General features: G+C 38.8%; 1 protein-coding gene across 8 annotated transcripts in view; it reads right to left on the bottom strand.

Moving 5' to 3' along the window:
* The window catches only part of LOC495208 (receptor-type tyrosine-protein phosphatase C), an 88756-nt gene that overhangs the window by 9887 nt on the left and 53534 nt on the right, over positions 1-25335 (bottom strand). For all 8 annotated transcript variants that reach the window (XM_041561566.1, XM_041561567.1, XM_041561569.1 and 5 more), the window contains 13 exons: positions 23418-23549; positions 18110-18262; positions 17256-17455; positions 16676-16736; positions 15329-15437; positions 11992-12023; positions 10609-10718; positions 9861-9951; positions 9310-9386; positions 7910-7946; positions 3001-3098; positions 1502-1627; positions 996-1150 (listed from right to left, as the gene is read on the bottom strand). In XM_041561566.1, coding sequence (XP_041417500.1) covers positions 996-1150; positions 1502-1627; positions 3001-3098; positions 7910-7946; positions 9310-9386; positions 9861-9951; positions 10609-10718; positions 11992-12023; positions 15329-15437; positions 16676-16736; positions 17256-17455; positions 18110-18262; positions 23418-23549 — 1381 coding nt within the window. The remainder of the gene's footprint in view (positions 1-995; positions 1151-1501; positions 1628-3000; positions 3099-7909; positions 7947-9309; positions 9387-9860; positions 9952-10608; positions 10719-11991; positions 12024-15328; positions 15438-16675; positions 16737-17255; positions 17456-18109; positions 18263-23417; positions 23550-25335) is intronic.

Genomic DNA, 25335 nt, shown 5'->3' with positions numbered 1-25335 from the left:
ATTTTGGGCAAATAATTCTTCATATTAGTCAGAATCAGAATTAGAAAAATAAAGGTTGATAACAATAAAATGTATTTGTAATAAGGGACAAAACAACAGATAAAGCAGAACAGTCACTTCTGGAGGCAGAAAAACAGCTGACTCATAGGCAGTTTCAATACATTTTCTGCAACAGGTTATCCCCCAGGTAGGGGTGCCCCTTTAAAAGTTTGCTGTGGGACCCAGTGTTTTCTCTTTATGTCATTGCCTTACTTATGTCACCATCCAAACCTTTTTTCTGCTCTGTAGCTTTCAGACAGATAACAAGAAATAAAGACGCATTTTTCAACTACTTTCTATTATCTAAATAGTTGATATATTTATTTTCTTTGGTCCTGCTGAGCAGAATGAGTTTCATTAAAGGCAGCTGTTAGAATTGATACAATAGCCCCCATCCCCTCCCTCCCCTATTTCTGGTTTAAATCATTCTTGGACATACCCCTATTAGACAAGACAATAGTGACAATAACTAATTTCAGGTAATGAATGTTAAGCTTATTGATGTGCCTCTTCTCTTTCTACACAAATAAGTGTGACCGATTTGATAACTGTATACCACAATGTATGGATTGTAACTATACAATTGCTGTATGTTTAAGACCTGACCCTGTTAATTTTAAATAAAAATTTAATTAAAAAAAAAGAATTGATACAATATTTGCTAATATTCCCACAGATGCTGCTGAGAAATGTATCAACTAATGTAGCAAATTGTAACAGTTCACAATCTGCACCTGGATCACAGAGCTTGCAGACTGAAACACCAGATACAGTTACATTTAACTTTAAACTTTATTTGTTGGTAAACTGTAAAAAAATGGAAAGCAATTGAAAAAACAACTGAACTAAAAAAAATTTGGAAGTTGAACATCCCCCTGACACAAATACCCATAAATACTGGTATCTGGTGAAATTTTAGCAAATCAGCCAAGAAAGGAAACTGAAGTAAGAGATACCTGCAATGAACAATGATTGGCCCACTAAAGAAATTGCTCAGTGCATTAACCCTTCGACGTAGCTTGAGGAGCAGATTGGGTTCATCGGGAACTCCGTGATCTGGCCAGACAGTGAACTGGATGTGAGTCACATCTCTTTCAGATCTCTCCCGCTCCTGCAAAGAAGAAGTGTACATCAATTTATATATTTTTTCAAAACAAAATTGACATTGGATCTCAGTCTGATTCCATCAGTGGTGGAATCCAACTAAAAAAAGAGCCCATTTAATGTCCTATGTATTGCAGCTTGGCCAATATATGCAGGGACAGTTCCAATACCTTGGCCTGTCCTTCAGTAAAATGTTTCAAAATAGACAGTGCCACTGGCATCTTAGCAATAGGTGATGCTTGGCTTGCGTTTAATCATGTTGAGTCTATTATCATTGTTATATTTATTATAATTGATTTTGCTGCTTTCAAATTGTAAACAACTAAAAACAATTGTCACATGAGATGATTTCCCTCACGTTGTTGATGTGCAGCTTCCGTGTGATGTAGTCAGGAAAGATTTTCTCCTCTGTGATTTTCACAACAATTTCATTGTAAGTTGCAGACTCGTCCTCCAGTGATGGCCAGTACTGAGCACATTTGTTCTGACAATAAACAGATATAATATGAGCTTTTATAGTGAATGTGTGGGCAAGAGTGCTTGCAGTGAACAAAGTGTTAGGGGATAATTTAATAAAGTCCGAGGTCGAAATTTTAAAGAGGAAAACACCATTCATTCACTCGAATAATGATCTGCACTGGGTTTCGTACAATAATCCAAATAATTTGTGGTTTTTGGGCAAAAATCTAACAAAATCAGAGTTTTCGGGCATCAAACCTGAAAAAATCATACATTTTGGATTTTTTCTTAACGATTTCATCAAGTCTTTTTCAGCAACAATAAATTTATTGATAAATACTGTAAAAATGTGTACAGGAGCTTGGTCAAAGTAGTTTTAAGACATTTTCAGATTTTGTAAATAACCCCCTAAGTGTTCACTAGTTCACAAACAGAGAACACTGTGAGCACATCAGTGGGACTGGGACACCAGGGGCCCAACAAAAATCCTCAGACCAGGGGCCCACCAAAAGTTTTTAGACCAGGGGCCCACCCTCAGTACTATTTTCTTCCTCTCCTTACTCAACCTCTATTCTCCTATTCTCTCCTCTTTACATACTATAATATATTATTTCATCTATTTACCCACTTTGTTCTCATAGAAATAGGGAATGGCCATGAAATAGGCCAAAAGTATAGCAGCATGAGGGCCCACTGACACCTGGGTCCACCGGGAGTTTTCCTGGTATCCTGGTAGGCCAGTCCGACACTGGAGCACATGTGCAGACACTAAAGATTTCTGTGAGGGCAGACACACGTGCATGCAGGAATTTTTGTATGACTATAGACACCATTGCACACACACAGAATACTGCATTAGCAATTAGATAAAGGTTTATGTACAATGTGGAACCTACTCAAAGCTGGAACGTTCATAGCTGCACTAAATACTGGAAATGTTATACTGAAAAAAACATCAATTCTTAATTTATTGGAGAAAACTGTATGATTGCTGTTTGTAGCAGAAATAGCTTACAAAATGCCAAGCTCTCGCTCCCCTTCTGCATGGGGAAATATATTTTACTTTGAAATGCACTATTCATTACATTAACCCAGGCTAATGTAAAACTTTTATCCAAATCCTTATTCCCCAACACAATCACAGGTTGGGAAAATATATATATACTATTTATCAACAGTGGCTATAAGCTATAAGAAATCTGTTATTAGCTTTTTTTTAACCAGTTGCAGCTGAAAACAAAAATCTGATTGTTTGCCATGGGTTACTGCCCAGGTGCAAATTCATCCAGTATTTATAAATAAGTCCTGGTGTAATGATACATAAATACTGATTCTCAACATCTTTAACATCAAAGCTTTGTTGATGTGATTTTTCATTTTAATTCTGTTTTTGCTTACCCTTTTCCCCTCTTCACAGCGTGTCACCATCACAATTATTGTCGACTTTTGTTCCCAAACCATTCTCCAGAAATCATATATTGTTTCATCTTTAGGACCTGTAAAACACTTCATTCTGAGTGTCTATCCCAACAGCACAATTTTTGCATTAAAGTCAATGGGGGTCATTTATAAATTCGCACAGGTCCGATTGGTTCGCAAAGTGAATATATTTGCCCTATGCATGGTTATATTTATAAAGCTGAATAAGAGGGTGCAAACAGAATTGCGATTTTTTTCTTCACAATGCAAATGTCTATAGCAGCTTTTTCACTCTGCGACTCAATTACTCCACAACTTTGGTGGCGGATAAAATATTGACAAAACACTTTTGCAAACTGCGAATTTAAGTTACTGCCAACGCTATTTTCTTGCACAACAAGTTCGCACATTGGGTGCGCTCGCGCAAACTCCCGTCTCATTTGGCCCATCAATAGTCAATTTATTCAGCCTGTTCATGTTAATAATGAAGAAGTTCTGTCACAAAAAGGAAAATTGTTTTATACTTACCGTAATTTTCTTTTCCTGGTCATCCCTATGGCAGCATAATAATAACCTTTGGGTATGCTCTCTCCCTGTTGGATAAGCAGAGCAACATGCCTCCCATACCCATGAGTACCTCCTCCTCCAACTCCCCTCGTCTTAGCACTAAGCACAAACAAGCTAGGGTGGGTATGCTGCCATAGGGATGACCAGGAAAAGAAAATTAAGGTAAATATGAAACAATTCTCCTTTTTCCTGGTCATCCCTGGCAGCATAATAATAACCTTTGGGTAATACCACAGCAATAAAACACAAAGGGAGGGAAAATAACATGCTGAATATGCTTTAATCAACATAAGCTGCAAGGACGGACTGTCCAATAGAATCTATAAAATTAATTTATAATGCTTAAAAAATTATGAGATGATGCCCAGGTAGCTGCCCTTCAGATTGTCTCTGAAGAGACTTATGCTTCTGCTGCTCAATAAGCTGGAACACTCCTGGTAGAATGTGCCTTCAAGCCTGAAGGTGATGGTCTGTCCTGCTCTGTATACGCCTTGGAAATAGCTTTAGTAATCCAGCTTCTCAAGGTTCTCTTAGATGCAGGTTCCCCTTTTCTTGCACCTGCTGGAATAATGAATAGTCTCCTAGATTTCCTAACTTTCTCTGTTCTTTGAATGAAGCTTGGAGACACATGTTCTCATCTAAAGGACTCTCCTCTCTAACTGAAGGCATAGATGGAAGAACAATAGGTTTATTAAGATGAAAATTAGACACCACCCTTGGTAAAAAAAAAAAGACAGGACCAGTTTCAAGACCACCTTCTCCTCATGGAAAACTGTATAGGGCTGATCCACAGACAAAGCTTGCAGCTCTCCAACTCATCTAGCCGATGTCAAGGCTACGAGTAAAATAGTCTTCAGGGACAATGTCGGAAATTAAGGGAAAATAAGAAGACCCAGCTCAAAGGGGGCCTTAAGGACCAGAGGAAGATCCCATGGAGGAGCAATCTTTTTCAATGGAGGTCTGATTCTCAGAAATGCTTTAAAAAACTGATCAGTTAAAGACTCCTCTGCCCATTTCTCGTCTAATACTACAGATAAGGCTGAAATTTGAACCTTCAAAGAACTGAGACTCAATCCATAATCCAGACCAGACTTGAGAAAAGCCAAGATCTTGGAAGTAGAAGGGTTCAGGGGATACCCAAGCCTCAGACCAGGAAGAAAAACAGTCCCAGATCCTATGATAAGTGGAAGAAGTACCCACTTTCCTGGCCTTCATAAGTGTTTCGACCACCCGATCAGAGCAACCCTGTTGCTTCCGTCAAACTTTTCAATCTCTGAGCCACTATATTGAGGGTTACTGGATCCGGGTGCAGGCACGATCTCTGAATTAATAAATCTTAAACCACTGGCAATTTCAAAGGTGATTGGATCGTCAGGCGCCTCAGTAGTGGGCCTCTGTGGCCAATATGGGAGGATTACTATGGCATTGATCTGAGAAAAAAAATATCTTCTTCAGGACTCTGGAATTAGTGGAAGATTTTCTTAACTCTGTGATAGAGCATCCACTGCTCTTGTTGATGGAAAATGGGAGAAGAAAGTCTTGATCTTGGTCTTGAAATCCGAGGCCATTGGATCTATCTGGGGAGGCCCAAGTGAACCACAATCCACTGAAATACCTTTGAGTTCAGCTCCCATTCCCCCTTGTCTATAACTATTCGACTCAGAACATCTGCCTGATAGTTCAAGACTCGTAGAATGTGGATGGCTGTGATGTCCATTAAATGGGACTGCGTCAAAACCATGATTGGAATAGTTTCTTTGAAGAGCATGATGCTGCCTATGCCTCCCTGCTTCCTTTTATATGACACCGCTGAGGCATTGCCCAGGCATTGGCCTGAAGGCAATCAATGCTTTCCGAATCATTCTCAACTCCAAAATGTTTGATGGCAGGTGTAACAAATCTTTCTTCCACACCCCCTGGGCTTCTGTACTCCTTCTGTATGGGCTCTGCAGCTTGTGCCAGATGCATCGGTAAAAACCTTTATCCATTTAGACTCCACCAGGGAAAAAGAACCCCTGAAAAAATTCACTGGGTCTTGCTACCACACCAGATGAGACTTGAACTAGAGATAGATTTTCTGTGACCAATCATTGAGATACTGATTCCAGTGAAAGGTCATAGAATGCTTAAATGTTCTTTCCTTATATGTTCCTGCACACTTGATAAAGGGCCTAGCCCAAAAAATGTAGCGATTTCCATTTCCCCAATAAAATATTTGCAGTCTAAGACTACAGAGAAGCTAACTAATCACCTGTGTGGAATTCTAACTTTATTGTGGCAAGTGACTCCATCTTGAATTTCTGTTTTAAAAACTTGTTCATACGTCTTAATCTAGAATAGGCCATAAATCTCCTGATGCCTTTGTAACAAGGGGAAATAACGCCTAGACCCAATTGCTGAGGGGTACACTGGCAAAATTGCCTCCGTTGCAAGTAGCTGAGATATGTAGTCCTGAAAGACTGAATAATCGGCTCCACTGTTGGTTCTCCCTGAAGAAATGAAAAATTGTCTTGACTTTTGAAAAAGTGGGGCCAGCCTCATCTCATTGTGGCTTTGGTTGAATTTTAGGGGATCTGGAATTCTTAGCCCTAGAGGCATGAAAAAAATCACAACTGACCAGAATGCCATGCAGACTTGTATTCCTTCACAGGCCTGTAGGATCAATACTCCTCTTTGTGCCTGGAAGAACCCATCTTGTCTTCTCTCTTGAAAACACATAGTTTGGGGCAAAGATTTGGAAACAATATTGTCCAAAGATTTTACAAAAATACTCTTACTCTCGAAGGGAAGTTTACATAAAGTATTTTTTTGAAGCTGTATCCGCATTCCAGGAGCGAAGCTCAATGCCCTTGTAGCCACAGTGGTAAATGAGATATTACAGGCTGCCAATCTTGATAAATCTACTGTTGCCTTAGAACAATTCCGCTGCTTACTTCAAATCAGAAATTACTTCACAGATTGCCTCCTTAGGAGAATTCTACATATCAGCCTAATCAATGTTCTCTGCCCAAACAGACATTGCTTTAAAAACAGAAATAGCTGCAACTGAAGCTGCAACAACTGCAGCTTACAAGCAGCTCCTGCTGTTAACAGTGCTTTCTTAAATTCTGTCTGTCCATTGGATGCTTTAAAGTTGAAATGACGCCAGTCAGAAGTGCAGTCTTTTTAGACAGACGGGCCACTGGAGCATCCACAGTTAGCGGATTTTCCCAGATCTCCAGGTACTCCTAAGAAAAAGATAAAGGTTAGACATATTAAACTCTCAACAGGAAACTCTTTAGGGCCTTTCGCCCCCTCCTGGTCAATTATGTCCTTCATTCCTAACAGCTGAATTAGGGAAGGAATCAATTAGTCTCAAACATTCTGAACTTTCAGTTTCCTCCTCAGAGGAATGGGATTCATAATCCTCTAAAATAAGGAATCTTAAACAACAGAGGTAGAACAAACAGGTTCTTTAGAAACCATAGGTTGTCTTAGTGTATCAGCTACAGCGTTCCCCTGCATAAAAGACTCCTGATTGAAGGAAATAGTAGAAGTGGAAGCAGACTCTCTTTCTTTATCATGCATAGCAAATTCCTGAAAGCATGTCTGGCAAAGTCTCTTATTATATGCTTTATAGCATGATTGACACATGCCCTACAGGGTCTGAAATCTGCACACTCCTCCCTGTGCCATTTTTTAGAAGCAGCAGGGACATAATGAGAGTAATAATAAATGAACAGCTCTTTTCACAGAGCCCTAAAATAAAATATAAGTATGCTGGTAGAGCACTCACCCAGTAGATTGTAAGGCAGCCTGATCCATGTTGTAGCACTGTAAGGACTCCATAGGCACAGAACCCTGAAGCCACACTGTTTGAAATCAAAAGACCCACCAATTACGTCACTTCCGGTATGCGACTGCAGATGGCACCAGAGCACCAAAAAGGTATGTATACAAACCAGCCTGCTCCGGCTGCAGGGGCCTCTGCACAGTAATATATCGACAGAGCTTCGGTGGAGGAATCTGTAGAATTGCAGCCGGTGATCGGATTACAAGAATCCATGAGTGCCCTACCTGCAACTTCTACTTACCCACAGAAGAAAACAAAGACGAGGGGAGTTGGAGGAGGAGGTGCTTATGGGTATGGGAGACGTGTTGTTTTCGTCTGCTTATCCAACAGGGACAGAGCATTCCCAAAGGTTATTATTATGCTGCCAAGGGATGACCAGGAAACACCATTTCCATTGATTCTTTATTAACAATTATTTTAAAATCATAATTTGGGGTTTAAGGCTTCACTGTCAGCTGAAAGCAAAAATGAGCATACAATATTATATACCTTGTGCAGCAATGTATTTCCTGGGTTCTTTAAATCCCTATATGGGAAGAGAGATCAGTTAACAATTACACAACTCATTCTGAATTTATATCAAACTAAAATGTTGCAGTGATGATCCCTATATATACACCACAGATGGATGGTAGATATAGTGAATAAAGTACCCCCTCTTGTAAAATATAAGGATATTATAAGTTACCGAGGAGTTTCATGACCATATAAAAACACGAGGCCAAAGGCCAAGTGTTTTTATACAGGTCATGGAACTCCGAGGTTCATGGGAAAGGACAGAAGGAGAGAGGTCAGGAGTAGACAAGTAGACAAGTAGTAGTTGGGTGTCATCAGCATAAAAGTGATACTGAAGTCCAAACAACTGAATAAGTTTTCCTAGAGATGTAGTATAGAGCAAAAACAGCAGAGGGATTAGAACAGAGCCTTGAGGAACATAGTAGAAGTAAGGTTAGAGAAGGCAACTTTGTGAGTTGTGAGTGAGATGCTGGATCAGGTGTTTGTAAACAAGCCTTTCCAGTAATTTGGATGAATGGAAGAAGGGAAACCTGATGATAGTTAGTGGGAGAGCTGGGATCAAGGAAAGGTTTTTTTGAGGATAGGAGTAATTACTGCTTGTTTGTATAAGGATGGAAAAGTACCAGTAGAGAGTGAAAGCTTAAATAGGTGGGTAAGTGCAGGAGAGAGTGTATCAGAGATTGGGTGGAGTAGGCGAGAGGGTATGGTGTCAAGGGAGCAGGTTGTGGGTTTTGAGCTGGCTAGAAGTTTAATAACTTCATCTAGAGTTGCAGGGGTGAAGGAGTGCAAAGTGGATGTGAGTGGACTGCACGTTAGTCTGAGATTGTTGTCATCCGGTATGCTCAGTATAATGAGAGAAACTTTTTGTTTCTGAATTGAATTTGGCCCATATTTTTAAAATCAGTCTCATGCTCCTCTATACCTCTAAGGCCTCAAGCAGTCGCTCTCCTGCTCCCTCTGTTACATCAATAGATTGATAGGAAAGAACCATAAAGAAATGTTTTGCATATGACCGTAATCACTTGAGGAAAGGAATACTAATGTCATAAAGCATTTGTTTTCATTCTTTGTTTCTGTAGCATCAACATAAAATTTTAGGGAATGCTGCTTGCAGTTTTTCAGGTATTCTTGAAGTGCAGCTGTAGGTCTTAGTAAACTGATCCCTATCTACTGTATATAAAATGAAGAATCTAACAGCACAATACTTGGAAAGAATAGAATGGTGACACGAAATAAACAGAAACAGAAATTAAACATCTCAACATAAATCTGAACTAAAGTTAATATAAGCAGAATAACTAAATATATACAGTAAAACACAGCTATGCTTCTACTTTTGTTGAATCAGATTAAGAAATATTTTATAGTCTTACATTGACGTGACTGGCATTGATATAATCTGATCCCAGCTCTCCCTGTATCTCAGACAGAACCACCCGGTTATCATCATCTGAAAGATAAGATCAACTTGTATTAGTTGAAATGTTTTCTTTGGTTATATTGTGGCTAGTGAGATCTGTAATACTGACTACCCTAATGGATATCCAGATCAAAATTAGCATATGTTATGGGTAAATAGGCAAATATGAAAAAGCAAAATGGCAGCCATCCTGGAAAAGGATGTCCATTTTCCTAAAGGCTTCATTTTTCTATAGGGGCACTTTTTACAATAATTATCTCAATACCGTTATCCTTTGGCGGCTGAGATGAGTGCGGTACAGGGCTAGTAATGCAACCATGTTGCAGAGCTCTACAATCAGAGACCAGGTATGGGGGGTCCTTTACTTTTGAACTGTTGGGTATATAAAGTTGTAGAAGAGACTGGGAGGTGGTTAAAATCCAAGGCGGGGTTGTTTCCAATTTAAAGGTCATTTGGAATTGATATCTAGACTTAAGAGCAGTCTTTTTTTCACGGAATACTTACAAGGCAAAATATCAATATATCGATTCTTAGTCTGGTTGCAGGATTTTCTGGCTTCTTTAATGCTGAATTTACTGAAAACACGAGGGATGCTCTGGAAAAGAGCAGTGGGAACACCTATTAAGCTTACAGGGAAAAAAATATTGATTTCACAATTCTCATGTTTAAAAATATTATTGATGGTCATTTGATCATGCAATGATTTGGCTCCTGAGCACACCAAGTCCAAGATAGGTGAATCTGATTTGGTACTGTCCTGTCATTTGAAAGTCACACTGGGGGACTTGACCTATATTTGTGGACAGATTGGTAAGAAGAAATTGTGGAACTCCAATGCAAAATCATTTTGGAACCCTCCAATAACTTTGTTTAGATTGTGCAAAACTTTATGAAACTGCACATTGATCATGCAGGCACATACAAAATAATTTTACTATACATACTTCCCAACATTGACAACTGGTTATGTTAACATTTTAGGCAACAGCCCTGATGTGTCATAAGACCCCTCCCATTCTGAGGCCTGCGAAACGGGAATGTCCTGCCTAGACTGATGCAAACGCAATACTTACTGTATGTGTATAAATGGTAAATAGCATGTGTGCCTAAATAATTATAGATGATTTGTGTTTTATAGCAACTGATTTTTGAAGAAATATAATACGTAGGAAAAGGATTTTTTTTTTATACTTGGAAGTTAGACATGGGTGGTGAAGTCATGGGAACAATTGTTTCCCTATGAAAACTGTACCTGAAATTCATCAAGAAACAAGCGTCCTTCATCTGCATTCTTTTTTTTATAGGTATCAAGGAGAAGCTCCACAGGGATGGGGTCAATATTCATCAGCTGCTTCTCATCATCTAAACAAGTAAATGTGAAAGGCAATGAACTTGAGGGCCATTTGTAGAACCAGGGGAAACTGATAGTCACTATGGGGCAAATTCACTAAGATTCGTAGTTGCGCCAGGCGCAACTTCGCCGCGCTTCGCCGCACTTCGCCAGGCGTAGTTTCGCCAGCGCTCCGCAAATTCACTAAAATCCGAAGTTGCACACAGGGGTAGCGTAAGGTTGCGAAGTTGCTTCGCTAAGTGAAGCGAAGTTACGCTAGCGAAGGTTAATTTGCATACGGCGCCAAATTCAAATTTCAATGGAGGAATACGTAGAATCACTACAAATGCCTGGGAAACCTTCAAAACATCAAATAAAAATTGTATTTTGCCCTACACATGTGCCCACTGTATAGGTAAGTTGCCATGAGTCAGGAAATGTAGGGGGGAATGAGGGGAGCCCCAAAAATTTTTTCGATCTTTTTCAGCCTATCACCCATAATGTAGAAAACACGCCAGCGTTCATTGGGACTTAGAAAATTTTTTGCCTTTTTTTGAAGCAATCGCTATCTACTCTATTGCGCTTCGCCTGGTCTGAGGTGGCGAAGGAAGTCTAGCGTAAAAGGTAGCGTTCAGTACACTGCGCGCGTTAGTGAATTTGCGTAGTTACGTCGCTAGGCCTAAGGGTGTGAAGTAACACTAGCGAAACTACGCCAGCGTTCGTTAGTGAATTTGCGCAGTAACGAAAATGCCAAACGCTAGCGAAGTAATGCTAGCGTTCGGCGCTTCGGCTCTTAGTGCGCTGTGCATGAATTCTATCAATGACTTTTTGTCTATAAATGCTTTATATTTTGATATTTGGACATGTTTATGTGTATCTGAAGCTTATTGTGCCCATCCTGGCCATAGCGTTACCATTAATAAACACATAATATGACACATGATTCTGATTGTTGCTGGCACAAATTATGTAAATAATCAGGGACATTTCTGAAAACAATGCAGCTAAAAAGTCTGCACTGCAAGATTTTAATTTACAAATGTGCACTGAATAAGTACCTGGGGTTCTGACTTTGCACCCTCTTAGTGATTTAGGCCAAATAATAATGATGGGCGAATTTATTCGCCAGGCGCAAATTCGCGGCCAAAAAAAGGACGCTGGCGCTGTTTTGCAAATTTTTTGCCGTTTCACGAATTTCGCGGGAATTTTGTGAATTTTTCAGTGAAACTAAACAGCCTAAATCCATAACTACCAATTAACCCTTTATTTCTATTACACATGAAAAACAGAAAAATGTGGTTTTACCTTGGTTAACAAGTGGCAAGATCTCACACTGCCTGTAGAAATTAAAAATAAATAAATAAATAAATAAATAATAATAATAAATATAACATGAAAAAAACTACATAAAATAAGAAATGACTATATCTTATAATACTTCGCAGAAAGGGAAATGGAAGTGGAAGCAAATAAAGTATAGGTATTTTTATGCTAATATTGCTACAGGTAGATGGCAGGTTTACATGCAGATGGGAAATATATCATCAACACCCTAAACCCAAATGCAGTCAAGGACACAACATCAGGCAGACCACAGACTATACATGACCTTCACCCAGAAAAACAATTCTCTTTCTCAAAACCATATATTTAAACTGTACTAGATTTATGTTATGTATTTAAAGGGAATAATGAGTAGAGGCAGATTGACAGTACAGGTATGGGATCCGTTATCCGGAAACCCATTATCCAGAAAACTCCAAATTACGGAGAGGCCATATCCCATAGACTCAATTCTATAAAAATAATCAAAACTTGATTATTATAGAAAAAACAGCCTAGTGAGTTTATTTAATATTTAAATGACTTTCTAGTAGATTTAAGATGTAAACATCCAAATTATGGAAATATCTGTTATCCAGAGACCCCCAGGTCCTGAGTATTATTTATAACTGGTCCCATATCTGTATAACATATACTGTATGTTTGTTCTCTCTTCAATATTCTGGATACTGCTTTACCAACACTGACACTTGGATCTATGCCCTATGTCTGCTAGTATAGAACCTGCTAGTGAATGAATATAGAACTCTGTTCAGCCAAGAAGATCTGTGCATCAGTTTGCATATTTATAAGGATTATGGGCAAATTTATTCGCCAGCTGCTAAACATGTAGGGGAGGCCATTCCACAAGATACACTACAGACAATCCAGTCCAGTATAACTAAAGAAAGCAAAGTTGCAACTATCACTGCCTACTACACATAAGGGTTGTGGACAATATATAGACAGTGGCTGCATTTAGCATTGCTACATTTTGTGGTTATCATTCTTCAATATTTACCATTGGCATACAATATACAGTATATACAGTATATACTGATGTCAATCTAACAGGCAGTGCTTTAACTGTTCTCTGTACTCATGTTCTACGTACAATTTAAACTTTAAGCTAATAAATCTCCCAAGGTGACGGATTTCCCTCTAAGAATTGTATACTATCTGTGATGTTACCTTTTTTATTTTTTTTTCTGGGTAGTGGTATTTTATTTTCAGTAACTTTGTAAAAGTGCTGTGAATCTCTTTTGGGGAAAACTTCTTGAGTGCGTAGTGTGTGATGTGAAGTAGGGAGAAAAAAAGGACATGGCGGTTCACGTGTTTGCATCTTTTCCATGCCACGGTCGCACCAATGTGTGTGTTCGATCCTTGGCCGAGAAATGGGTTGAATTATTTGCATCAAAGATGCTGGTACGAGGGGTGCTAGATTTTCTATGGAACAACTTCTCTCTGAACTTTTAAGCCGGAAACCCGCTAGAAATGAATTCCAATGACTTCCAAGACATTATTTTAATTTTTTTCCTAGATTTCCAATCTACTAGAGTTTTAAAAGGAAAACAAAATGTACAGATTGTTCATAGTGTCTGTGTAATGATCACCGAACCAATAAAACCTGGTTGAAAAAGTTAAAAAAAACAAACAAACAAGCTGAAATGCCGCTCCTCACCTTTTTGCAGTTATAGCAAACAGGGAATAAATGGTGGATAACAGACAAGGATTACAGAGTACAATAGGGTTAGAAGGACCTAGAGATTAGAGTTTACAAACTAAAAGGTTAGGGTACAATTGAGAAAAATTCGCGAAACAGCGTTTTTTTTACGCCGGCGTGCTTTTTTGACGCCGGCGTCCGTTTTTTTCGATGCCGGGGAATCCTGCAAATTCGCGCCTGGCGAATAGATTCGCCCATCACTAGACATTAGGATTATATAAACACTTTTTGATACAGCAATGATTAATTAAGGTACATCGAATAAGCCTTTTTAAACAGGTGGGTCTTTAAGGAGCGCTTGAAAGTTTGGAAAGAAGGAGAAAGTCTGACAGCTTGTGGCAGAGAGTTCCAGAGAAAAGCAGAAGCCTGAGAGAAGTCTTGTAGACGAGAATGGGCAGAAGTGATCAGAGGAGAAGTGAGGCGAAGATCAGAAGCAGAGCAAAGGTTTTCGTGAAGGAGAGTATTTGGAGATTAGAGATGAAATATAGGGAGGGGTTTCATTATTAAGGGCCTTGAATGTGAATGTAAGTAATTTGAATTTGATTCTAGAAGAGATTTGGAGCCAGTGAAGGCGCATGCATATGGGAGCAGCTGATGTTTAGCGCGAGCTAGATGAATGAGTCTAGCGGCCGCATTTAGAACAGATTGGAGTTGTAAAAGGTGACTTGTTGGGATACCTGTGAGGAGTAAGTTGCAGTAATCAAGGCGGGAGATGATGAGAGACTGAATCAGTGTTTTAGTTGATTCTGAACTGAGATATGGTCGTATTCGAGCAATGTTGCGCAGTTGAATACAGCAAGATTATACAAGTGTTTGAATGTGTGGTGAAAAAGACAGATGTGAGTCTAAGATGACTCCTAGGCAGCGTGCCTGTGTGGTGGAATGAAAGGTGTTGTTTACGGTGAGTGATATCTGAGGGACAGGGGAAGATCTTGGAAGAAATAAAATCAGTTCTGTTTTTGAAAGGTTCAGTTTCAGGTGGCGCTGTGACATCCAGGAGGAGACAGCAGAGAGACAGTCTGTGACTTGGGAAAGGACAAAATTAAAAAGATCAGGAGTAGACAAGTAGAGTTGGGTGTCATATTATATATATACTGTATATTGTATGCCAATGGTAAATATTGAAGAATGATAACCACAAAATGTAGCAATGCTAAATGCAGCCACTGTCTATAAATTGTCCATAACCCTTATGTGTAGTAGGCAGTGATAGTTGCAACTATATATATATTTAATTCTTAAATAAACAAGCTGAAATGCCGCTCCTCACCTTTCTTATTGGGTGCACCTGGGCAAGGCTTAATTTGCATACTAAACAAGTTTAGTATGTAAATTAAGCCTTCATTGGAGGAGTTCAAAAAGTTGCACCAGAGTTGGAGGTCAACCCATAGCACCCTAAATCTACGCATTACAATAGGGTTGTCCAAACCGTAGCACTCAACTGCTACTACCACCCTCCCTACTGGGTGTTCAAGTTCAATTGTAGCTAAAGCACTGCAAATAGAACATTCCTGTTTTTGAACTGAAGTGATAAAAAGTTACTGTTATATATGAGACTGGTTAGCTCGCAACAGAGATGTTTTACATATAATTTACCTTGATGAACCTCTCTGCAGTTTGTAAATTTTAATCAGAACCAGGAGCAAGGCTAATGTCGTTATAACAATGAAGAAGACCAGGAAACCAATGAGGGCTTTATCATTATCTGCAAAGCACAAGAATTAAACAGAGTTAATATCAGAAGTACCCTACTGCTTTCCCCTCTAATACGTATGTAAGGGGTACACCGAGTAAATGGTGTGACTGTTACTGTACATGACTGTACTGTTACTGTACTGGAATGTGTGAGCATTATAAATATGCTAGGACTGGAAGGTGGTGCAAGGTCCTGGAAAGGGATGGGTCTATGGCAACTGGGGTTGTATTCTCCCTAGTAGAATGTTCAGTAAGCCTGTTGGTAAGTCTGCCTGAAAAGTGAACGTATATGGAAACTGTGTGACATCATTGTGAAAGCCTGTCTAAATGCGAGTTCAAGTTTATCACATTTTTCCACTAATTGGTATAATTTTCCTGTATTTTAAGTGTAAGCTCTTGGGACTGAATCACACATTTAATAAAATCTATTGGCTCCTTCTTTACTTTACAGATATTTGTTAGATATTCTGCACTAAACAGTATGATGTTTATGAGTGTTTTTTGCTGCTGTATTATCTACCGGCTATGTTTTTATATTCTTTTTCAAGCGGCATAGTGTATTAAGTACTAGTAACTGCATATACACAGCGTGCTCCATTTGTTTGGCAAGGTGTTTGGAAGCTGGAGGGGATATTGGAGTGGACCTGAGTTAGGCCAGGGGCACATTCACTAGTTATTATACATTTACCGGCAAGTACACTGCTGGTAAATTTGTAATACCAGCCTTACCTTAGCTAGTATTTTACTGGCAAGGCTGGTGAAATACTGACAGGGTGGCAATCCTATCAACACATGAGCCTAATTTGAACAAGCGCTGATCTGATTTTCGGCCTATGAAGACTTGTTTACACAAGAGATTGTAAAACATGGCAGAAAGATATCTGGCTGATTTCAAGATACAGGTATAGGATAACTTATCCAGAAACCCGATATCCAGAAAGCTCCTAATTACGGAATGTAGACTCCATTTTATCCAAATAATCCAAATTTTTAAAAATGATTTCCTTTTTCTCTGTAATAATGAAACAGTAGCTTGTACTTGATCCCAACTAATATATAATTAATCCTTATTGGAAGCAAAAAAAGCCAGCTTAAGCGAAACAATTACCTTGTTGTGACTTTTTGATTAAAATTTTTTTTTTACATTAAAAGAATAGTTAAAAGATCATTTTCTAATATATTAGCAAAAGTTTTATTAATTTATCGTATTCTGAAAAAGGTGTTTACTGCTTATTTATACATACTTACATTTAGTTGTTACTGTAACTATTTGCGAGGGTCCAGAAAATACTCCATTGAATACATTAATCTGTCAATAAAACAAAAGCAACATATGTAAATGTAAGGTTTTACCCTCAGTTATCTGCAAGTCAGTTACTCTGCCGCCTCCAGTAGTCTCTATTTATAAGCATGTACCGATCACCAGCAAGTTCTAGTTAGAAACCCTAGACAATGGCTTACTTACAAACAACAGCCAAGGACTGCTTTAGACAGTTCTGTAGAAGCACATGACAAGGCTGATATTAATGGGCTTTTGTTTAGGGTTTGTGGAGTCCCTCAGAGGAAGGTAGTATAGTGGTATGGTTAGTTGGGAAAGGAATAAATTATACAATGCACAGACTAAATACTGACCTGTATGAAACATCTATCATCTGTGAGCATTACACTGCTTGTGAAAGATTTAACTATTTTTACCATGGAAGTGGCACATTGTACATAAAATCACATTTTGGTACATGTGGTAGAAACCTTAAAGTTACTATATTGCTCTGTGTAATATGTGTACTACAGTATGTTGGTCATTTATACGATAAAAATAACCTCTCACCTTAAATGTATAAGTTGTCAAATAATTCAGGTCTGAAATTTGAAAGTCGCATTCTTCATGTTTTTTCGGTTTGCCGCCATGAAATTCAAGCTGAAAACGAGCTTTTGGCCCCTTTAATTTTTCTTTTTGGAGATGGCATTTTATTCTAATAATGTTATTTCCCTCGAATGTGGTACTAACAATTGTAACCTTATCAGGAACTGCGTGAAAGAGAAAAGCAAAACTACAAGCTGAAACACTCATAAAACACTCACAAAATTCATTCTTAGTACAATATTCTGTCACTTTGCTTTACCTATCTGAGTCTTACCGGCCTTTATATATAATGAGTTTCATTGCATCAGCCAGACCCCCCAAATAAATCCTAAGGAATCACTTCCAACTAAAAGTCTAATATTCATATGGCAGGTAATGTGTGTTGTAAGATAACATCTCTCCCCCTTCTGTGCATATCTATAATTTTGCTATCCTGTATTTGATTCACCAGTGTCAGGGCCACTGGCTGTAAGATTGGTTGTGCAGATTTACAAGCAGGGGTGCTTTCGGGTCCCGTGGGTATCGGGCTGGCTCGCACATCACTCCAGCACACACACAGCTTTTGCGTCGGCTCCATTACAGGGAACTGCTACAGTGGGGTTAGTGCAAGGATTTTGCACTACTTTTCTACATTAGCATAGATTTAACAGAAATATATATACTAGGGCTTCTCCATCCAGAAACTCAAGAATATGATTTTACAATAATATTACTGAGTACTTGGGATCTCTTGTCTTTTATCCCTGCATCATATTATAATGTCACTTTAAACTATTTGTATGTCTAAGCACCTTATATGAACAGCGTGGTAGACTTACCTCCCTCCGTGGTGTTACATTTTATGTTTTTTCCTTCTCCGTATAAAGTTATATTTTGCTCACGATTGAATGCTTTAACACACACTGTATAATTCTTGTATGGTTCCAAGTTTTTAAAAGTATGATGATGCTTTTTCTGAAGTGTGACATTGTCTGTTCAGACAGCAAAAATAGATTAATATATAATACGAGGTTTGTGTTATTTTATCTGCCTTTCTCTAATATCATCTGTCATCTATATAACTATTTACTATTAATGAATGCTTCTGAGATGAAACTCACAAACGTAACTGAAAGGTGATACTTTTTCCGGGTTAACTAAGATAGATAACAATCGCAAGCTTCAAAACTTTACATTTCCTTTTTCTTCTTATTTCCACTTTAAAAAATGTTATGGTATTACTTTGCATGTCATATTCATCGTTCTATGACTAGGGCATCTGTTTGTAATCTTTTTTCAGTAGGAGTGCAATTTAATCATTATGGGGGTGGTGTTCATGAGCTGGCACATCAAGAAAAAACAATATTTTAATTCTAATAAAATGGATTAACCATTACAGATCAGTTTTACCTTTTTAATTACTTTTTTTTATTATTTTTAAATTTAAATTTAATTTAATTACAGGTATGGGATCAGTTATCTGGAAACCCGTTATACAGAAAGATCCAAATTAGGGAATGACCATCTCCCATAGACTCCATTTTATCCAAATAATCCAAAATGTTAAAAATGATTTCCTTTTTCTATCTAATAATAAAACAGTACCTTTTACTTGATCTAAAGTAAGATACAATTAATCCTTATTGGAAGCAAAATCAGCCTATTTAGTTTTTATTGCTTTCATGATCATCTAGTAGACTTAAGGTATGGAAAGATCCGTTACCTGGGAAACCCCAGGTCCCAAGCTTTCTGGATAACAGGTCCCATACCTATGCCTTAAAACACTTTCATTTTTGGTGTTACTATTCACAAACTAATATTGCTTCTAAAGATAAGTAACATGATTTTAAATGCACTACAGAATGCCAATAGGCACTGCAGAACTCACATGGTTTCACATAAGTATAGTACACATTTGTTTTTGTAACAATCATTTTTAAAGAAAGAAACTGTGCTCTAGCAACCTTTAAATCGCTCAGATGCTGCCCATTAAAACAGGGCTTAACCCCAAAGGGTCAAAACATTCATTATAGAAATGCAAAAAAGTTACAATTGAGCTCGTAATATTCTGCTAAATAATATTCCATGTAGCTCCAATGCCACTGACATCTTAGATATACGTTCCAAATTGCACTTCTGCCCTTCAGGGTGAGTTGTATGTAGGAATTATCTTCATGCTTGCTGCTGACTCGGCCCTGCAAATGTTGCAGTTGAGGGGCGCTCTGGGGAGTTTGTTTTCTCTTCTTTGCTATGTTCTATAGCCTTCTGCAACCTCGGGAAAAAAAGCTGGCACCTTTTCCTTTAACGCAGTTCTCACTCTAGCTTCTCGTAGGCCGGCCATGAACTGTTCACAAAGGAGTCAGCCAGTCCTTGTTAACCACCTTAGTTTAGCTTGTTCCAGAGTTCCCATAGTGCCACTGCAAACTGGGGGAGCATCTCTCCTTCTCTCTGTACTCGCGTGAAGAACCTGGGGTGTAGATCTGTGGTGGCTGCAACTTTCTACCACCGGTAGCTGAAGCACTGCCTTGTGAGCATCACCCTTCAGCGAGCCGATCGCCAGGTCAGCTCCTTGCTTGGTGGGTACCTTATACAAGCGAGCTGTCCGTTGCAGCCGTTCGGCCCAGTCCACCACTGTTACTTTCTTTCCATCAAACTTGGGTAAAACTGGAAATTATTCCTCAGTGATCCACCAATTGGTTTAGTTAGTCAGACTCTTCCACAGACAAATGGAGTAGCCATCTCCACCACGGTAACATATAATAACAAGAAAATCTGGAGAGTCTTTGCAAGTATGTAGTTTTATTATCGCACCATGTAGTTTTATTATCGCGATAATAAAACTACATACTTGCAAAGACTCTCCAGATTTTCTTGTTATTATAAACTGGCCAATCACGGTAGGAAGAGCATCGCTGACGCTGAAATCCCAGCTCCAGAGTCTTCCATCCTGCTGCACTATGCCACATGTAACACAAGGTATGGAAGACTTTCTCATAAACAGATCACGTTCAGTGGCGTAACTACAGGGGGAGCAGGGGGTGTGATTGGGCCAGGGCCCGCACCCCCTCAGGGCCCCCGGCAGCTCGCTCGCCCCTGACTTCTGCGGAATTGCAGGCAGAAAAAAAGCGTACGGGGGGGGCCTGGCTGCACGTCCTGCACCAGGGCCCGCCCCCCTCTAGTTACTTTACTGATCAAGTTTATGGTTCTGACTTCTTTGTAACAGATAAGTTGTGGCACAATCCTTTCTCCTAACATAGACTGCTGTCCCTTGCTCTATCAGTGCCAAACTGGCCACACATTTCTTGTTCTTGTTTTCTTTTATTTACTTTTTACTGCCAACAATCTCACACTTCACAGTTTAACTTATGACTCACTACCTCCTTGTGGCCAAGCTAATTATATATTACCCATTACTTAACAGTGCACATTTCCACCACCTTAAAGGCTGGCTGGAAAATTTTGATTGGGTTTCTTTGAAGGCACCTAAACATCGGCCAGTGTTAGTGCTGAATCGTCAGATACAGGTAGAATTCTTTGTTTCTAACTGTATATCTGACGATTCATCTCTACACAGGTGTATTGAAACAAACAATCTTTCATGCAAAGATTGTTTCCAGGAAAGATCATAATTGTAACGTCTATGGCCACCTTAACACAGGACAAATCCAATTTATTACAGAATTAGAGGCTTTTACAGAGCGATTATTAATAGTAGGACTACTCCAACTTAGCATTAAATCCAATACATGATTCATCAAGTCAGAAATTTAATGTTTCTTACAAACTGTATAGAGCACTTGTAAGGCCCCATCTAGAATATGCCGTACAGTTTTGGTCTCCAAAACTCAAACAGGACATTATTGTATTAGAGAGGGTACAGAGAAGGGCAACTAAGCTGGTAAAAGGTATTGAAAATCTTAGCTATGAGGAAAGACTGGCCAAATTGTGGATGTTCACACTGGAGAAGAGGTGATTAAGGGGTGTTATGATAACTATGTATAAATATATAAGGGGATCATATAATAATCTCTCTAATGCTTTATTTACCAGTAGGTCTTTCCAGCTGACACGAGGTCACCCATTCTGATTAGAAGAAAAGAGGTTCTGCCCAAATATTCGGAAGGGGTTTTTTACAGTGAGAGCCTTGAAGATGTGGAATTCTCTCCCTGAATCAGTTGTACAGGCTGATACACAAGATAGCTTTAAGAAGGGGTTGGATAGCTTTTTCGCAAGTGAGGGAATACAGGGTTATGGGAGATAGCTCATAGTACAAGTTGATCCAGTCCTATTGCCATTTTGGAGTCAGAAAGGAATTTTTTCCCCGTCTGAGGCAAATTGGAGAGGCTTCAGATGAGGGGTTTTTTTGCCTTCCTCTGGATCAACTAGCAGGCAGATTAAAAAAAAAACCTAAAAGGTTGAACTTGATGGACGTGTGTCTTTTTTCAACCTTACTTACTATGAAAGAAGCAAAAAGGCTTTTACAGAAGTTACATTTGATAGACACCTGGAGTTACTTAAATCCCATGATGAGAGAATGCACTCATTATTCCAAATCCTTTCAATGTTATAACAAAATAAAATTCAGTGATCCCCAACCAGTGGCTCATGAGCAACATGTTGCTCACCAACACAAGAAAACACAAAACTGAGGTTAGCAGATGAGCAATCAGAAGCCAAAATACCTTAGCCAACTTACGATGGGCCAATAAAACAGGATTACCAACTAACATATTGTCACACTCGACCATCTGTCCCATTTTTTTTAGTTCTTTGCTTCATTTCTCTTCATTTGATATGGCATTGAATAAAAAGTTGAAACCATATTGCTCTCTCTCTCCAATATGTATATATATACTACTAGTGATGGGCGAATTTATTCGGCAGGCGCAAATTCACGGCGAATTTGCGCGTTTCGCAGACGCTGAATAAATTTGCGAAACGGGCACGAAAATTCGCTGGCAAAATAATGCGAATCTACGCCGGCGTCAAAAACGAGACGCCGGCGCCGTTTCACTAATTTTTCACCGCTTCGCGAAGTTCGCAGGAAATTTGAGAATTTTTCGGCGAAGCGAAACGGCGCAAATTTGCCCATCACTATATACTACATTACATTTGCTTTTTTTGTGCTGTTACTTACAAATTCTACACTGATATATCATAAACATGTACAGTATTTTCTTAAATCCCTACCCCTTTTCTTTTCTGTACCCCTTCCAAGTTAAAATCTAAAAAAAAAAAAAAAGACTAAATAAAACAGCGAAAAAAGTCAATGGCCATCAACAAAATTTTTTGACGTGCACAAAATTTTTTACACTCGCAATGCAAGTTAATGACCTTTTTTTCTTAAGGCAAATTTTTTTGTCCAAATGCATTAAACATACATACATACGTAAACATAAAGGTCCCATCCCATACACGTTTTTTATTATGTGACTACCCCCGAAAGCAATGTAAAATAACGGCATCAAATCTGTCATTCGCTTTGCGTAAAATTACCCACACCTTTATTGTTTATATTACATAGCTTTTTACTATGTTTTTTTTTGGAGAATTTCGTTTTACATGACATAATATATACAGTATTCTCCTAAATGCCCACCAAGGGTTATAGGTTAAATATAATCTGGAGAGTTTAAAGCTGGTTATTTTTCAATAACATAAGGCATATCTGCAACACCTCTGGCATTGCCAATATCAATATATCAATCACATGTGGTTAGTACAATAGGTGATTGGCTTGTGTATGCTTAGGATGCTGGGAGGTATAGTTCATGACAGAAAATACAGTATACAGTTTGACATACATGATTAAATTGGTGGGAAAAGGAAACTATTGTACTTTTTGAATGAATACATTGCTAGCAGTGATGGGCTAAACGGCGCCAGCGTCTCGTTTTTGACGCCGGCTTCTCGTTTTTGACGCCGGCGCCCGTTTTTGACACTGGCGTCTGTTTTTTCAAAAAAAAAAAATTGACACTGGCGAATTATTGCCGCAAATTTTCATGGGCGTTTTGCGAATTTATTCGCTGGCGGCAAATTGTGCAAATTCGCGCCTGCCGAATAAATTCACCCATCACTAATTGCTAGCTTGATACAAATAAAAACATGATTGTGTATAAAAAGTACTGACAGATATTAAAGAATTACCCTTTTCGCTGTCAAGTTGTCTTGATAAAATATAGCCAGACAATGGACCATTACGCTCTTCTGGGGCTTCCCATGTAACATAAATTGATGTATTGCTTGGCTTACAATAAAGATTTCTGATCGGCCCTGGTTCTGTTGTTGGATAAGAATAAAACAAATGGAATGGAATTTGCAGGAAAAAAGTTATCGTTCCAGTAGCTGCATTATTGCAAGACAATACAAATACCATTCATCCATCACCATCATGGTTCAGTTCTCATGCTTTTATTTATTATCCATTTTATACAACCAACACCTGTCATCTTTGCATTAGATAGCGTAACATTTTATTGCATTTTTTTCTGTGTAAATGTAATAATCAAGTCGTTTTCATTGGAGATTTGTGGGCACCATGAAGGTTTGTTTATTGTATTTATATATTTATTTGTTTATATTTATATATTTTTTTCATTTGTGGTCCCTCTTCAGTAACCCTTATGTATAACCCTTGCTTGCAGATCTGTAGGTGTGGTATGGCATTAGATGTTTTTATCCAGTGTTTTTTACCATAATTTCAGTGTAATTGCACCTATGTACAGAAATCTGTACGTCATAGTTGTGCCCCATGCATACAAATGAAAGCAATTGCAAGTATATTGTCAAAATCAGAAATATGCTGCAGGTATCATTTTCCAAGGTAGGACTACATCACGTACTAACCCCATTGTAACATGGGATGATTTTGAGGTCACTAGTGGATAAAAAAAATGTATAGGTGTTTATTCCCTAATCAACTGACACCAGTAGGGTTGGACTGGACCAGGAAAAATCTTGATCAGTCTGGATGCTGCTGTGTTGGGTTCTGGTGGATCACCAGCTGCTTTTCTGATCATCTTCTGCTATGATGAGTCATGCTGACTGCTGCTTCCCTGCTGGGCCCCTCTGACAGACTGCCTGCCTGTCTGCCTCCATACTAGATCTTATTTGCTAACCAGCCACCGTCCATGCTGGGTCCTTCCGTCCTGGATGAACATGCATATACATCTTTAATTTTTTTTTATTTTTCTTAGTCATGTCATCTGTCATGTTTGGGGTTAATTTGCTTATTATTTATTTTCTGCAGGCATCTTATTTGTATGTCTAGGGTTAATGTGCATATTGTCCATTTTCTGTGCTGATCCCATTGTTAGGTTTGGGGTTAATGGAGTATCATTTCTGCAACAACCTTCCAGGGATGTCTGGATTTTATATGCTTATGGTATATTTTCTGCAGCATTGGCTGCAGCAAAGGGTGCACTTTTGTGTTTGGTGAGCCCTTGAGTGAAGTCATCTGGTGGGGCCCATGTACCTTAGAATGACACTGAAAACCAGTGTTTTTTTAAGGTATACATAAATTATGCCTAAACAGTAATTATGTGCAGAAAGCAGTTTGTGTAACCTCCTGTTAGTGATGGGTCTGGGCCTCTGTGCTCGGACCAGAAGTAAAGCCCAGCGAGTCTCCATATATGTTACCTTATTTGAGAGGTAGAGACATGGATATAATCAGTGACAGGTATGAGGCATGAGCACCTGGGCTGGTGAACCACTTTAGTGAGCTTATATTGTTGGAGTTTCTGTATCTTTTTTTGGGGAGCAATACAGTATGGTATGGTTTATTTCCTTTTCTCTACTCAATCTTTAGTATATTTGATTCGATTATACATGACTGCACCCAAACTGTCCCTGAGTTGGCAGTACTGTCTCTTAAAGTTTTAGAACTTCACAGAGAATGCCTGAAAGCCTATTGGTGCCACAAGGAAATGTGAGACTTGTAGTGACATAGTAGGTTAGGCTGAAAAAAGATCTATCAAGTTCAACCTTACTATCTTGGATGACTTGGTCCAATGGTTTTCATTACCGTATTTTAAAAAATAGTCTGCTGTATGTTTAAGAGCATCTC

Source organism: Xenopus laevis, chromosome 4S, assembly GCF_017654675.1.
Source record: "Xenopus laevis strain J_2021 chromosome 4S, Xenopus_laevis_v10.1, whole genome shotgun sequence".
Classification (NCBI taxonomy): Eukaryota; Metazoa; Chordata; class Amphibia; order Anura; family Pipidae; genus Xenopus; species Xenopus laevis.
Note: the sequence above shows the minus strand (reverse complement) of the source record. Positions and strands in the feature narration are given on the sequence as shown.